Source organism: Protopterus annectens, chromosome 4.part1, assembly GCF_019279795.1.
Source record: "Protopterus annectens isolate FY-2018-M chromosome 4.part1, PAN1.0, whole genome shotgun sequence".
NCBI classification, from domain to species: domain Eukaryota; kingdom Metazoa; phylum Chordata; order Ceratodontiformes; family Protopteridae; genus Protopterus; species Protopterus annectens.
In genome coordinates, this window is record NC_056734.1 from 604,701,916 (window position 1) to 604,719,415 (window position 17,500).

Below are 17,500 nucleotides of genomic sequence, written 5' to 3' on the forward strand. Positions count from 1 at the left end.
CATTCCTCCCAGTCCACAGGCTGGCTCCATAGTGTCTCCCTTTCTGGGAGAGCTCTTGCACGTGCAATGCACCTCCTCTGTGTGTAGATTCTAAGTTCAACACGTGACACTACCGGCATGATGGGCCAGGCAGGAAGCCGTCATCCTGCAGCTTGGACAGGGAGGTTTTTATTTACCCTATCTTCATCTCCCAGAGTGCTGTGATCAGTGTCAGCTCGAGTACACAATAAGAAGTAGTTCTGAGTATTTGTTCCCACCCCAGCCCCATAGGAAAGTCATGCTTTCTCTGGACTCTCACCTCTCTGAGCTCCAGCCTCCACCACAGAGAGAGTATGTGCACTTCTAGAAGACACTAAGGACTCTCCCTCCCAAGGATTTGACTGCCCATCCTTCCTGCCTTACACTGTGTAATGCCTGCATTAAGTGCAAGACTGCTTTTCATGCTCGGGCCATCTGGGTAGTAGAAGGGCTTTATCCCTCTAGACTGCTGGTGAGGCTGTAATATTTGTTATGTTGGTCACCCAAGGAAAAAAATCAGTTAGTACTTAGAGAACATTCATTCAGAATGGCTGACATCCTTATAACATGTGATCCCACGTTTATTTAAAAAAACAGCTTTTGTTTACGGAGTCAACAGCAGATGACTGAAAAAAAATACCTCACAATGATTCACATAATTCTTTCTGCTCTGGAAGCTGAGACAGCATATGGGGAAGAATCCCCTTGATCCCATGTGGGAAAAGATGGTCATCATTTCAGGCTAGGTTATTTTTCATTGTGAATGCACCTTCATTTACTGATTGGTTCAGCATAGAGGATTGTGAAAAACCCATTTTGGTAGATTTCCTGTAAAAAAATCATCATGGTTACTGATACATGCCTTGTCCACACAAGCTGTTTACACCGGTCATCCTGATAACACATTGTTAAGACTAACATGACAATGAAGGTGCTTACTATGCGCACAATAGGTGAGAAAGTTTTTTTTTGAAAAGGAGCTCCTTTCTACTAAGAAAGGAATGCACAAGATGAGCCATCAACTGCAAATGTTTATAACGTCTTTTTCAAGACACTGACACTGCATTAACTAGTTAGGTTGATAAATGCTTACATTGACCATATCTGACTTTTCTTAATTTGATTCTCAGCAAATGGGAGCAAGCTTCAACTAATAGTTAACCTAACTCAAATACCAATACAGTTTGGCTAATGTAAAAAACAGAAACATGCTGAGAAAGAAAGAAAGAAAGAAAGAAAGAAAGAAAGAAAGAGAAAGAAAGAGACTGGTACTGTAATTAACTTGCAAACCGGACAGAGATAATTTTCAAGTGGCACCTCTTTAATAAATAAGGAGGTACCCTGGTTCTATCTGCGAAAGTAACATATCTGTGGGTTGTTCAATTTATCCACATGTGAACTTTTCAAAGTCAGTAAAGGCTTAATCATTGTAAAGTGACTCTCTCTTCAAGTTTTAGTGATAAGTGCTGCGTGATAACTAGGTGCAAAGAATTCTTCCTAAAGTGCAAAACCCAAAATGGATATTCTGCACTGCCATTTGTGAATGTTCTAATACTGAATAGCTTGAGATCCATTAGGTGCTACAGTCTAATTTCTGACTTGTAGACTGGCTGAGCTGGTTCCGCTACTTTTGTGGTGGGTCTTTTTTTTGCAGTGATGACCAGAGTGCCTGCATCATTCAGGGCACAGCTCACACTTAGTGGATCCATGTCTTCTGGTAGCTGGTACTTGTGAGTGAAGGTGTTTGAGACAGTGCCATTCTCTGCCACCTGTATAGGGGAAGGAAAGGAAATGAGTTAGTGTGCATGTTCTGTCTTTTGATAATTAAATACACAGGTCATACAGGCAATGTGGAGCATTTATTTCTTCAGAGGTAGTGATCTTCAGTGGTAAATGCATTAGTAAATTTCAGCTTGTGATGCAGAAACATATTAATGCCCAGTGGCACTGAGCTCATGTCCCTATAGCCCAGAGATGCACTTTAAATAGAGAATTAAGTATGAAGTATGAAGGTGTGAAAACTATATTACTTCAGTCAGTTTTATGAGATGGCTCTTGTGCTAACTTACTCAAGCTCCTACAAAAGAATGCCTGTAAATCACATTAGTGGGTTTTGCTTAATTTGCACAAGGATTTGAATTACTGAGTTTATGTTTTTGCATTCTGTATCCCATGCCAAATCATTATTTAACAGAAATTATCTTTTATTAGCTAATTACTCTGAATTGTAAAGTTTGCACATTTGTAAAACACTTGTGTCTTTCGGCTTATCCCGGTTAGGGGTCGCCACAGCGGAACTCCGGTCCGCTAATGTTTGGTAGTGGATTTTTATGTCCCGAGTTACCAGCCCTGACGCACAGCCTTCAACGAAGGCACGCCCATTCATGCATGCCTCCACACAGAAGACGCTCTAGCTGAGAATCGAACGTGACAATGTCTTGCTGTGAGGCGACAACACTACCGCAGCACCAATAATTTCTGTTAGTCTTTTCAAAAAAAAAAAAAACTATTTGTTGAAGACATAAAAGTATCGATTAATGGGGTAGCTATCATGTGGTAAAGTATTTTCCTTCTGTAATGCTTTAAAGTCTATCTGAATTAAGCATTTTGTAGTTTCACCACAGTCTACATGCATTAATCTTTTTAGAGTATCTTGAGCTAGCTAGTTTTTTAATGCAGTTTCCCATGTTATTGTTATGAATACTTTTCTCGCCACTTTATATATTCTTTACTAATAAAAACAGTAATGTATTGCTCACACCTTATAATGCAAAACTAGAATGTTATACTACTTTCATTTCCTATCTGTAATATTTTGGACTTAGAGCTTTACAGTACAATTTAGGTTTGTGTTACTTGGTTCAATGCTTACTTTTGAATGGATATATTTTGACTTACTTCACACTGTTAATTTTTCAGATCATGACTGTATAATAAAACTTTTATAGGTTCAGAGGTTCATAGGTAAGTACTAGGCTAGCTGCCCTTGCAGGTCATTTTAAAACTAGCCAATTTCACTTTTTGTGCTAGACATAACCTACCCCATTTGGTCATAGTTTAGCCTTACCCATCCCATGGTCAATGATTATATATTACCCTTAATGAGAGTAACTGTGATCATACCATGGATAATCTGTGGAGATACCTGCAGGGGATAAAGCATTTAGGAGCTGTGTCTGTCCATTAGTAGTACAAGGTGCAGTCCTGCATTACATTTTATGTTAGTCACATATATCCCCTGAAGAAAGTGAAAGCAACTTGCCCATGCACTTAGCCTATAAAGAATAACTTGAGTAACTTATTAAAAAATGCAGTTAATTTCAACAAATCGCACTACAGGCCACCATGATTTATTAATTATTATGTAGTTCTAAGTAAGCTTTTGAGGGGTAACTGTCCTAGAAAAAAAAAATATTTATATATATATATATATATATATATATATATATGTGTGTGTGTGTGTGTGTGTGTGTGTGTGTGTGTGTGTGTGTGTGTGTGTCTGTGTGTGTGTTGTGACACCCCGTCTCTGGACCAGTAATCAAGGAGCCTCAATCCTCACTACTGGCACCAGTGGGGGACATTCACTGGGAGTATAACAGATACACACACACAGTATCTCCAGATGCAGCTCTCTGCATCAAGCACAGTCAAGCACAATTTTCCTTAATAACACATGGGGAACACAATCAGTCTGAGGCTGATTTCTCCCCACTGACACAGCTATAGAATTTAGTCCATAGGCAGGGTTGCAAGCCAAGTCCTCCAACACTTTCTGTCCATCCATTGCTTTGTGCCCCTGCCCGAGTGGCTGACACACACACACTCTTTGAGATTTGATTTGCGCGCGCGCACACACACACACACACACACACACACACACACACACACACACACACACACACACACACACATACACCTATATCTGTGAAAGGCTGGCACAGGTTTACTAGCTATGCCCCCTTCTGCCCAGACTATAAGGTAGTTATCACTGCCACCAGAACCCCTAGCCAGCTACTTTAAATGCTTAACAAAAGGTGTCCAATTTGACTGTGTATTATTAATACTAATACAAATAGTAGTCTGACCAACAACAAAGCCATTAGCAGTGGCTACACAGTGTCACCAAATAAATATTCAAATACTCTCAAAACTTAAATATCTCTACAAAAGACCAGCCACAATGAACGGTTTAAATATATTTAATAATAAATAATAAAAGAACAAGAAAATTCTAAATATATATTCACAGTGACATCAGAGTTCAAATCACAGAAAATACTTAAAATATCATTGAAGGACAGGCTCAGACAAAAAAAGAAAAACATCTAAACTAAGCCTCACTATTTTCCTGACCGAATCTAAGAGAATCACTATTGTACTTATTTAACAGAGCAAGGCAGATGATGTTGTGAATGGTCCTTCTTGTCAGGCCCAAGACATAATACAGAATGCTCAGTCTCACTAAGAGACTTCTCAGAATAATATCTAAAATATTACTTTTGCAGAATTACATCATTTCTGGTCATCTGACTTCTAGTTCCCATGCAAATCCCCATTGCTGAAAGCTGGTAGGATTTAGTACCTACCTGTAAAAATACACACACAAGGGCTTTTGCTCAGATGTGTGGCAGATGCTGGAAGTCATAAAACAATTCCATACCTCTGTGCTTCCAGAATAGGAATTGGTTCACCCCAAAGACATATGCAGAAAGCTTCCTAGTACAGACTTTGTCTCTGGCTGCATTGAAACCTGTGAGATAGCATCTTTATGGCCTAGCCCGTAAAGTGATTTAATTTCAAATATATTTTAAAGTTTGCTTGACTGAGGTTAACCTCCTGTCTGCCAGTTTCCAGTGTTAAAATATATACATTTAAATGCTTACAATAGAGCACATACTTTTCTGTCCTCTCTAGTAGGACACACTGTGAATACATTTCAAACACAAGCACTTCACAAATACCTTTTCAACACAAACATCTGTACAAGTCAGTTTGATATACACATGACATACAGTTCTAAAACATTTGTAACACAAGCATCTTGTATAAATCAATTTGATGTTCACAAATCACATATAATTATATACAAAATTCCAGCTAGCTGTGCTGGCAGTACTTCCTATTGTCACATATGTGTGTCTATATATATAAATATATAAATATATATATATATATATATATATATATATATATATATATATATATATATATATGTGTGTGTGTGTGTGTGTGTGTGTGTGTGTGTGTGTGTGCGTGTGTGCGTGTGTGCGTGTGTGCATGTGTGTGTGTGTGTGTATAGATAGGGATATAGATATCTAGATATATGTATGTATATATAAAAATGGCTCCACTTAAATACATATTGGATAAAAACATATTTCACTTAAATGCATACAGTCCATTCAGGCCCATTTTTAGTCAATGGAAATGTATTGGAGTATATTCCACATTAACGCATATCTGTTAATTGCATATTTCATTTAAATGCATAGCAGTCTCAAATCCCATGTTTGCCATGTTATTTTACTTCGCCTAACTGCATAGCCAGTAGGACTGCACTCTGTGATCATGGGGTATAATTGTGTGTACGTACTGTAGTCATTACGTGAGCAGGAAGCCTATTGGTTATCTAAGGGATATTACAAGAATGTCAAAGAAAGTTCTTAAAAAGACTATTACTTTAGCTGAGCTGAATGAAGTTATTAAAAGACTTGATAATTAAAGAAAGTCAGACATCTATTGCATCGCTGTTAGACGTGCATCAAAGCATAATTATAAGAATTCTGAAAAACAAAGAAGAAATTATTGAAGAGTGGCAAACACATGCCAATTCTAATTGCAAAAACAAGAGGTTTGGTAAAGCTTAAGATGTTGAGGATGCCCTATTGCACTGGTTTGCACAAGCCAGAAGTAAATAAAAATTCCCATTAGTGGTCCACTGTTAATGGAAAAGGCCGACCAACTAGCCAAAAGCATAGGAGTCGAGGATTTCAGACATATGTCTGGTTGGTTAGAGAGATGGAAAGGACATCGCAACATTGTGTTAAAAAACAGCATGGTGAAAAACAAGCCACAGATGATTTTGGAGCTGAGCGATGGGTGGTGGATGTTTTTTTCAGACATCCTGAAAGATTACAATCCACTCAACATTTTCAATGCTGATGAAATGGGGTTGGAGAGCTATACTGGTGGAATATTGACATATAAAAGTGTTGAGACTGCTGGGTCATAGGCTGTGAAAAATCGAATGACCTTACTATTAGCTTGCAATATGGATGGCAGTGAGATGTTTCATTCTCTTGTGATCTGGAAAAGCAGATACCCAAATTGTTTCAAGAACGTAAAGAAATTACCAGTCACTTACAAAGCAAACAAGAATTCTTAGATGACTGGTGAAATTTAGAAAGAATGGCTTCTGAAAATTGACAGTTCAATGAGAATAAAAGAAGGAAAATCTTGTTGCTGTGTGACAACTGTGCTGTGCATAGCAATGATATAAGGTTGATAAATGTAAAGCTTCCGTGGTTCCCTATTAGAACCGCAAATGTCCACTTACCCGAATATGTAAATGCCGACACATCTTCATCGAACCGTGAAAACACCGATCGCCCTGAAGCGCGAAATCCGAAATGTCAAATCGTCATGGTGGACCCTTCTGCGGTATAGCTCTGTAAGGTAAGTGTGCGATAGTTACAGACCTTAGGGTTAGGGTGCAAGTTAAGGTAAGTGCATAGATGGTAATGTATGTGAGATTTAGTGTAGGGTTAGAAGTAGGGTTTTGTTAAGTGTATGTGTGTGGATTATTTATATTGTTTGGGTATACCTTCTTAAAGTAAGTGTGCGATAGTTACAGACCTTAGGTTTAGGGTGTGGGTTAGGGTAAGAGCATACACGTATTCTCCAAAAATACACGAAGTACCACCCCGGCTCTGGAAGTCCCAAATTTTTTATTAAAACACTCAGTCAAGACAGTAAGTGCTTTTGAGTTACATCCAAACCCTTCATCAGACATAAAATCATTACATATCATATTCATTTAAATACTGAAAAAGGCACCAAAAACCCCATTACAAAACATTTCATCTCTAAATAATATCAAATTTAGCCACTAGATGGCAGCAACAATACATATATTTTTAGCCAATTCCCTAGTTAAAAACAATAAACTATCTTAATATATTGTTGTGTCTTTCGGCTTTTCCCGGTTAGGGGTCGCCGCAGCGGAAACTCCGGTCCGCTAATGATTGGCAGTAGATTTTTACATGCTGGCTTGCCAGGCCTAACGCACAACCTTCAACGAAGGAACGCCCACTCATGCATTTCGCCACACAGAAGATGCTCTAACTGAGAATCAAACGGGCAATGTCTAACTGTGAGGCGACAACGCTACTGCAGCACCACCACAGCAGTAATGAACTATCTTAATATATAAAATATAAAATAAAAATATATGTGTGTGCATATATAAAATCAGCAATGAAAATGCATATAAAAATTCACATAAAAATCTATGCATACATTTTAAACACCAAAATAAATAAATAAATACCTACATGCAATTCCATAGGTATACATGTATTTCATCTTAGTGTTTTAAGAGCCTGTCTTTAAGGAATGGTATAATCGGAATCCTGTCATTTAAACTATTGCCTTTGTCTGACTGCATCCTAATTATCCATTTTATCTCTTCCTTTTCTGTATAATTTTTGATATTCACTAGTCTATGGCTCTTTTTAACCAACTCCAGCACCATGAATCTAAACTTATGACTTAAGTCATGATTTAACACATGTTTTGCCAATGCATTGGTCTCATCTTCATGATAAATGGCATAACTATGCTCTCTTACCCTTTCTCTCAAAGTTCGGTTTGTTTTGCCTATATAGAAGCATGTATATTTCATACAACTAGCTAAATAGACAAGATCTCTGGACTTGAACTCAGCATATTGTTTAAAAACATAAGTCCTATTAGTGTCAGGGTGTATAAAGCTATTAGAACTTAGCATATAGGAACACTGATTGCAGTTCCTACATGGAAAAGTGCCTTTCCTACTTGACATCACTTTATTCACCTTGTTCTCTTCATAGCATAATAACCTTTTCAAGGACTTATTATTATGATAGCTATATCTAGGTTGGGGACCAACTATAGTTTGTATCTCATCATTGGTAGTTAAAATAGCCCAATTCCTACTTATCACTTCACGTATATTCCTATTATTATTAGAATATGGTATATTTAATCTACCTGGTACTTTGGTCAAATTAGCATGTCTTATTTCTTAGATTGAATCAACAACATTCACATCTTTCTTCCTAAAATAGGGTCTACCTATCCCTTTCCTATCCACTAATTTAGGATCATTTAATACGTTACTTTTTTCACCAGAATATCCTCTCATAATGAATTCATCTCTCAAATTACTTAATGTTTGTTCACATTTAGTGTCATCACTAGTCAATTTGGATATTCTTCGTCCTTGATTAATAATTATATTCTGGTATATATGTCTAGGATGCATGCTCATAGGGTGAAGCAAATTATTCTTCCTACAACTTTTCCTATATAGCACGGTAGAGAAACTATCATTTTCTCTCATAATAAACACATCTAAAAATTCAGTTTCTGACTTGGACCATCTACCTTCAAATTTAAGAAAACTAGTGGTTTGATTTATATACTCAATAAATGAACATAAATCAGTCTCAGTACCATCCCACAGGAGAAAGACATCATCTACAAACCTTTTGTAGTATTTAATATTTCCAGCATAATTAGTGTCTATAATATATGTCGTCTCCCATTGGGCCATAACTAAATTGGCGTATGAGTTCGCACAAGGCATCCCCATCACCACTCCTTTCGTCTGCAAATAATATTTACCAGTATACACAAAAGCATTATTCTCTAAAATTAACTCAAGTAGCAACATGCATTTCATCATGTTATCACTACTAACATTTCTTGCATTTAGAAACTGTCTTAGATACTCTAAACCATCTACATTCGGTATGACAGTAAATAACGACATTACGTCTAAAGTTACAAGCCATTACGTCTAAAGTTAGAAGCATTTGAGCAAGCCTGTGAGAGTACCATCCTGTGGGATGGTACTGAGACTGATTTATGTTCATTTATTGAGTATATAAATCAAACTACCTCTTTAAAACTTCCACTATGCCCCAGTCACAAATGAAACTTCCTATCTCCTTCTTATTATTAGTCTTTCTCATAACCACCTACTTCCTAACCTCCTATGAACACTCCCTAACTGCTTCTTTCTCACTTCCCTCTAAACATACCAGTATACCTGTAACATCCCTACCCCCTTCCATCTTACATACCACCTCTCAATCCACATACCTACTTCCCAAATACCATAGGGTACTACACTGCAAACTACTACAAACTAAAGGAAAGAAAATATTCGACACAATTATAAAACATATACCTGAAAACTATCTTATAATCCTCCATCTACTACAAGATGGAGACATTCAACCCAACCCAGGCCCTCTAACCTCCAACAAAACATACAAAACTCACATCAAACCTCTCTCTCCCTCATCCACTGCATCCTCTGACTTATTATCTTTAGCCCATCTCAACATACGTAGTATCTGCAACAAAATCAGTCAACTGCATGCCCTACTAGAAGTAAACAACTTTGACATCCTATGCTTATCAGAAACCTGGCTAAAGCCCTCTATTAAAGACATTGAAATTACCCCACCTGGATATAGCATTCTCAGATTTGATCGTACCTCCAAAAAAGGAGGTGGAGTAGCTATTCTATATAAAACACAACTAAAGCTTACTCTTCTGGACCTCACCCTTAACCAAAACATTAATGCCGAAATAATTGGTTCCAAAATTCAAATCAACAACACTAAATCTATAAACATCATCTGTGCATACCTCCCCCCTGGAAATAATATCCCCATCTTAGAACAACTTCTTGAACACCTCTCCATAAACCTCCCTCAAGAAACACTATTTCTTGGGGACTTTAACATCGACTGGAATTCTTGTAGCAATGCTAACCCCACCTCCCACATAAATCTTTTTGGTTTCAAACAACTTATTGACAGTCCAACTAGAATAAATAATAAAAGTAAAAAAGAAACCACCTTAGACTGGATTCTTACAAACTCCCCCCTACAAAACTACCAGACTGGCATCCTTCCAGATGATCTTAGTGATCACTCTCTTACTTATGTCATTAGGGCCAAAACTAAGCTAAACCTACCTACCTCACATAAAACAATATATTCAAAAAAACACTTTAATCCCGAAGGATTCCTAACAGAACTGTCACAATACAACTGGACCCCTCTCAAATATCTCTCACTCAACAATGCTGTTGAACACTTCAACTCAGCATTCCTGGCCATCCTGAATCAACATGCCCCAAAACGTATCATTAGAACAAAGACCAAAATAGCACCCTGGCTAACTTCTAATACCAAACAAACAATTACACTTAGAAATAAATTGTGGAAAAAATGGCGGTCCTCCAGAAACCCAAACGATCACCGAATCTTCAAAGAACTCAGAAATAAAACCAAAAAAGCTATACTTGCAGATAAAAAAAATTATTACCTTGAACTACAACAATCAACCAAAAAAGAACCAAAAAAGTTTTGGTCCACTATCAATAATCTTCTTACCCCAGGCAAAGTAGTTACACCAAACCCACAAAACTTAGATCCTGACAACCCCTCTTTAAAAGCCAATAACTTCAACACCTTCTTTACTACTTCCATACAAAATCTAGCTAACCACTTAACCCCTGATTCCTCCCAACTGCTCTTAAATAACAGTGACAACTGCCTTCCACCCCTGCAACTTCAACCCATACCTACCTCCTACATACAATCTCTTTTACAAAAACTTAAATCTACTATACCCTCAGCTGATAACCTTCCAGCTGAATTTCTTCAAATAGCAGCCAAAGCTATCGCCTACCCTGTCTCCATCCTCATTAACAGATCCATAAAAGAAAGTACTTTTCCCTCAATCTGGAAAATATCACATATCATACCCCTACACAGAGGAGGCAAAGCCACAGACCTTTCAAACTTTCTTCCTATAGCACTACTATCTCCACTAGCTAAAATCATGGAAAAATGCATACACAAACAACTACTCACCCATCTCCTTCAAAACAATCTACTTGCAAATACTCAACATGGATTTAGACCTTCACATAGTACTACCGCTGCTCTACTTTCCTTTTCCAACACCATCAACTGTAATCGTAACAACAACAAACTAACCTCTTCTCTTTTCCTAGACCTGTCAAAAGCCTTCGACATGGTCAACCACACACTTCTACTACACATATTAAAATCCCTTGCTTTGGATACCTCCTCCTTAACCTGGTTCTCTTCTTATCTCGAAAACCGACAACAAGCAGTACTCTGGAAAAATTGTCTATCTTCACTACTACCTATCTCTTTAGGAGTCCCACAAGGATCCATACTAGGCCCACTCCTATTCTCTATCTTTATTAATGACCTCCAAGCATCTATCCAAAACACTACATGTATACAATATGCAGATGATTCCACAATTATTTGCACAGCCTCCACTCAATCTGAACTCCACTCACTCACACAAGCTACCTTTTCTATCGGCGAACACTGGTTCTCAAAAGATGTCTTCTCCTCAATCCCAAGAAAACAAAACTACTACTTTTCTCACCTACACACAAATCTACACAACTTAACTTCTCTATTACTGCAGGTGATAACTCCCTCATCTCACCAGACTTATCAACCAAACTACTTGGTGTTACTATTGATAATAATCTAAGCTATGATTACCATATCAACAACACCATAAAAGCAGTTAATAAAAAAATTGGCTCACTATACAGAATCAAACCCTACCTAACACCTGAAGCATGGACCACCTTAGCACAAACACATCTCATCTCGACCCTATTGTATGCCTCCTCTATTTACACTAACCTCTCAAAAAGTAACCTAAAGAAACTTACGACATCCTACCACAATATAGCTCGCTTTGCCACAGCATCCCAGTATAGAACACACCACTGTCTAAACTTAAAACACTTACACTGGTTGGAACTTCCCAACAAGATTATATATCAACAACTCCTAATAACACATAACATATTATATCAACCATCTAAAACACCTGCTCTCACTAATCTTCTGAGCCCTTATAATAACCTGAAACAACTACGTTCTGCAGAAAAGCTTCAAGTCAAAACAACTCGAATCACCAATTCTGCAGGTAACTGCCTTTTACCCAACGCAGTAGGCAAAATATGGAATAACCTCCCATCACACATTACCTCGATAGGCTCCTTTGATCTTTTTAAAAAACAACTTCTTGCACATCTTAAAAACTTCTGGCTCTGCTCTTGTACCAATCCCGACTGAGAAACCTAATACCTTCTACTATCATTCTTCCTCACTTCTCAACTACAATCCTTCTCTGTGTTCTCAAACATCCTAATGACTTTACAGTTTCTACTGTTCTCAAAAAAAAAAAAAAAAAAAAAATTATATATTGTATATACACTAATATGTATGCAATGATCTGTATGGAGTGTAGTTCTAGATATAATCAATGTCTCTTGCAATTTATGTGTTCTATTTTTCTTGATCTAGACTAATAACTATCTATGGTAACTTAATATCTGTTAAAGGAACTCATAGTTAATCTTCAATTTTGTATAACCTTTGTTTTAATTCTGTGGAGCTTTTCTCCCCGGGCCTCCACTGAAAATGGAAATTATCCAGCTGGACTAGCCCGGTCAACAAATGTAAAATAAAACTAAAATAAAAAATGTTAGATAAATCAATACCATTATTTATGCATTCAGAAAAAGTCATAAGAAAATCTTGAGAGTCTTTAATAATGGTGCCTGTAGCCTGAACTATCTCTCTTAGTTGCTTCTCAACATATATGGAGAGTGGTTCTGTCAACCACCCTCTACTAGAGACAATTGGTCTCATTTTAGGTTTCTGGGGGTCCTTATGGATCTTTGGCAGACACCTAAAAGTTGGAATAGTTGGTAATTCAACAAGAAAATACTTATATAAGTCAGGACTAATAATATCGCATATTAATAAATCATATAGATTATTGTGCATGTTGGTAATTATCATATTCAATTGTGTACTGTTTATCAGTTTATAAGTTTCATTTCCATCTAGCATTGACTGCATTGCACCTTCATAACAGTGTCTGTCTAGAATAACGATGGCTCCACCTTTATCTGCAGATCTAATAATAATGTCATTGTTATTACTTAGTTTAAAAAGTGCTTGATGTTCACCTTCATTCAAATTATAAAAAGTCTGATTAGATTTAGATACCTGTTCATTCACCATTTGTATAAAGTCCCTCTCACAGGCTTGCTCAAATGCTTCTAAAAGAGGGTGCACATATGGTATAAAAACACTAGACTTCTTAAACAAATTACATTCAACATCTTGGTCATTCTTAAACAACATTTTCAATGCAATATTCCTAACAAACATCTTAATGTCAAGAATAAAATCAATCATATCAGTCCCTTTAGAAGGTATAAAAGAGAGGCCTATACTTAAAAGTGACTTCTGAAAAAGTCCTAGTTCATAATGAGACAGATTTACAACTAAGTTAAACTCACTTGTCTCTGGATTTTGTTCTGTAACATTGTTGATTCCCCTGATATTTTCCATTTCCTGATGGTTTTGATAGGAGTCCATTTCTTCTATTCCCGAACTGGCAATGGGAACTGATGAAAAAACAAGTTTGAAACAGGTCGAGTAGTGTTCGTATTAATTGTTTTCTTTTCACATCAGCATTAGATATAAAATTGTGTTCAATGGCTTCACCCTCTTGTTGGCGTGACTCAGTGTTCAAAACAGAAGCACATACAGCATTGTCAACAGGACCAACATTCTTTGTCTTAAGTTGTAGTGAATTAGTAGACTGCAGCTCTACATTTATTTATGGCGTTGTCTCATAGGTTCATAGGTTCATAGGTTGGTACTAGGCTATCAGCCCTAGGGACTATAGAAGCCTAGCTATAACAATTCCCCGGCTATTTCTTCCCACACTATTTACTTCCCTGGACCCCTGTCTAACAGGGCGACTGATGTGATCCCCGGGGTGAATTTCCTTTCTCCGATCCAATCGTCAAGGTTCCTTTTGAAGAGGGCCAAAGAGGCACTCTGCTTGACATGTATGGGCAATCTATTCCAGAGTCTGGGGAGTCTCTGGGTCAGGAACCTATCCCTCCAGCATGTTTTGTTTATTGTGATGACAAGGTTTAGATCCCTGGAGCGTGTGGCTCTGAGGGATTGGGATTTCTTTAAGTGTAGCATGTCCAACAGCTTTGGGTTTGACATGGCCTTGTATGCTAAGCAGAGATCGCCTCTGAGTAGATGATATGCGACAGAGTATAGCTGGAGTTTTTTTAAGGTGGTCAGCGTAGGGCATCTGCTTTAGGCCTGTGATTCTTTTAGTGAGGTATTTCTGCGGCTTTTCCAGTTGTTGCAGATGTCTTGAGAGGTACATACCAAACAGGGTGTTGTATTCTATAATGGGTCTAATGAGGGATGAGTACAGTGGGACAATGACCTCCTTTTTTCTGAATGAAAAGCCCTTAGTGATGAGGTGTGCCACATAGAAGGATTTCCTGACTGTTGTGGCGATGTGGTTATCGAAGGTGAGACCACTGTCCACCTGTGCCCCTAAGTCTCTTATCACACTTTCAGTGTTTAGTGTACTGCCACCTATATGGTAATTCACAGATACATGTTTTTTCCCAAAGGGGATAACTATACATTTCTTGGCATTGAGCTTGAGCCCATGGCTCTGGCACCAAGCATCTGTTTCTGTAAGGCCCTTTTGTAGAGTATCCACATCATTTGGGGATTCAATAATGGCTCCCAGTTTGCAGTCATCTGCGAACTTTGTTAGCCAGAGTCCCTTAGTGTTGGCCTGTACTTCAGAGAAGTAGATGCCAAACAAGAGCGGTCCCAGGACTGAACCCTGAGGTACTCCACTTGTCACTTGTCTGGAGCTGGATTTGGAGTTGGCTACTTTTACAGTGTGGGTTCTATCAGTAAGCCAGTTAGCAACCCATTGGGTGACGTAGGGGTTAATGCCCAGCTTAGTAAGTTTATCTATGATTCCAGAGTGAGGGATGGTGTCAAAGGCCTTGGCAAGGTCTTGATAGGCTGTGTGGACCACCTTACCCTTGTCCATGGCTCTGGAGACTGATTTGAAGAAGTCAATCAGGTTCAGGAGACAAGATCGGCCCTTCATGAACCCAAACTGGGTGGGGTCCAGTGTTTGAAGGTTGCCAATGTCTTTGTTTATAAGTTCCATGATAATACGCTCCATGGTTGTAGATAAGGCTTGTCAGACTGATGGGACAGTAGTTTCCGGAATCCAAGGTGGATCCCCCCTTGTGGAGTGGGATAACTGTAGCTCTGCGCCACTCAGTGAGCATGAAACCTGAGGTGAGGCTATGATTGAACATGACACTTAGGTGAGGTGCCAGTTCATATTGTAGTTCATGTAGTACACAGCCCGGGATGTCATCTGGTCCCGTGGATGCTGTATTCTTAGCTTTGGAGAGTGCGTTTTTTACCTGTGTGGCCGTTATTACCGGAATTTGGCAATCTTCCGGTATTGAGATGGGCCATTTAGGGGGTGAGAGGGGGTGAAGTTGGCACTGAATCGATCTGCCAGGATATTGGCAATATCCTTGGGATCAGTATATTTAATGCCATTCTGTTTTAGCTCAGAGCAGATCTGAGCATTGCCATTTAGATTCTTGACATAGTTATAAAATGCCTTGTGGTTGTCTTTGGAATCTTTGGCAATTTTATTTTTGTAACTTGCTTTGAAGGATTTTATGAGGGATCTCAGCTTCTTACTGAGGCTGGTAAGGGAGTTTTTTGCATCCTGGGATTTTCCTCTTTTCTGCAACAGTTTCTTCCTTTTGTTGTAAAGTTTGTTTATGGCAGGGGACCACCAGATTGGCTTAATTTTTTTGGAGGAGAGCATCTTGGTTCTGTTTGGGATGGCACGATTCATGCATGAGTGGATGTGCTCGTACAGTGCCTTAGTGTAGGATTCAGCAGTTGAACTTTCAGTTCCCATCTGCATGGGTGTCATGAAGTTTGTCACTTCTGACTTGAGTAGCATGAAGTTGGCTTTGGAGAAGTTTTTTATGGAGGTTTCCTTACTGGGAGGTGGGGGTGGGATGTGGATGTTAAGGGTGATTAGCTTATGGTCAGACCTGACTAACGAGGGGGTGACCATAGGTGTGGAGCATCGATTTCCCATGTTGGTAATGAACAGGTCTAGGATATTGGAGCCCCTGGTGGGAGTATGGATTAGTTGATCCAGGGCATTGGAATTTATGAATTCCAAGAACCGTTGGGCAAAGGTGTTGGTACATGAGTAGTTTTCCCAGTTAATGGCAGGGTAGTTAAAATCACCCAGTATTAGGGTGTTTGGTTCTATCTTAATATTTTCAATATGTTTAAAAAGGTGTAGTGAGAATCTTGGGGTATGGTGGAGAATCTCTAGCAAGCTACAATTTGGATTGCAGTCTTACCTATTGTTAGTTGCACCTGGAGAATTTCAGACGCATTGTGTTGGGCAACTAGCCTGGTGGTGTGAATATCCTTGGTGAATATTGACACTCCTCCACCTTTAGTGTTTCGGTCCTGGTTTGGTGGCCAAAAAGTGTGGTAAGAGTTGTAGCCTGGTATTGCAGGGGTGCTCTCTGGAGCCTTGAACCAGGTCTCAGTTACTGCATAGATATTGATGTTCTCCATTTTTAGGAGTGCCTCGAGAGAGTACATTTTGAGGTTTAGACTTCTAGCATTCTCACAGCTGTTAATCGAAGCTGATGCCTCTACATCCCTTCTATTATCTCCTCTCTATGTGCCAGAAATGCGATTCGATGTGTTGGTCATCGATAATCCCTTTGCTTGGTGAACGTAAGGGGGATGGTTCGAACGACCTGTGGCTATTGGTTCTCTTGGCCCTCTGGATTCTCTCGGCTAGGAGAACACATTGTCACTACTGAAATCCCTCAAATCACATTCCAACTTTTTTTTTTTCTTTCCGAACCCTTCATCAGACATAAAATCATTACATATATATATATATATATAAGTGCATACATGGTGGTATATGCAAGATTTAGTTTAGGGTTAGAAGTAAGGTTTAGTTTAGGGTTAGAAGTAGGGTTTTGGTTAGTGTATGTATGTGATTTATTTATTTTGTTTGGGTAGGTAGTATGTAGCGGGCGGTGGGGTGAGACAACTATGACGGTTCGAGTTTTTGAATTTCACGGATTAGGGCATTCAGTGTATTCACGGTTCGCGTAATATGTGTCGGTGTTTATGTATTCTGTGAATAGGACTTTTGCGGTTCCATTATAGACCCAGCTTCAGTTCCTGCCACCGAACACGACATCCCTTAATCA

At 38.6% G+C, this 17,500-nt stretch overlaps 1 protein-coding gene across 1 annotated transcript in view; it reads right to left on the reverse strand.

The window, feature by feature from the left end:
• Positions 1-575: 575 nt before the first annotated feature.
• LOC122800986 (heat shock protein beta-7-like) overlaps positions 576-17,500 on the reverse strand; it is a 597,204-nt gene continuing 580,279 nt past the window's right edge. Inside the window, exon 3 of the mRNA XM_044070407.1 lies at positions 576-1,787. Within this exon, the coding sequence (XP_043926342.1) occupies positions 1,599-1,787 (189 nt within the window). The 3' untranslated portion in view covers positions 576-1,598. The remainder of the gene's footprint in view (positions 1,788-17,500) is intronic.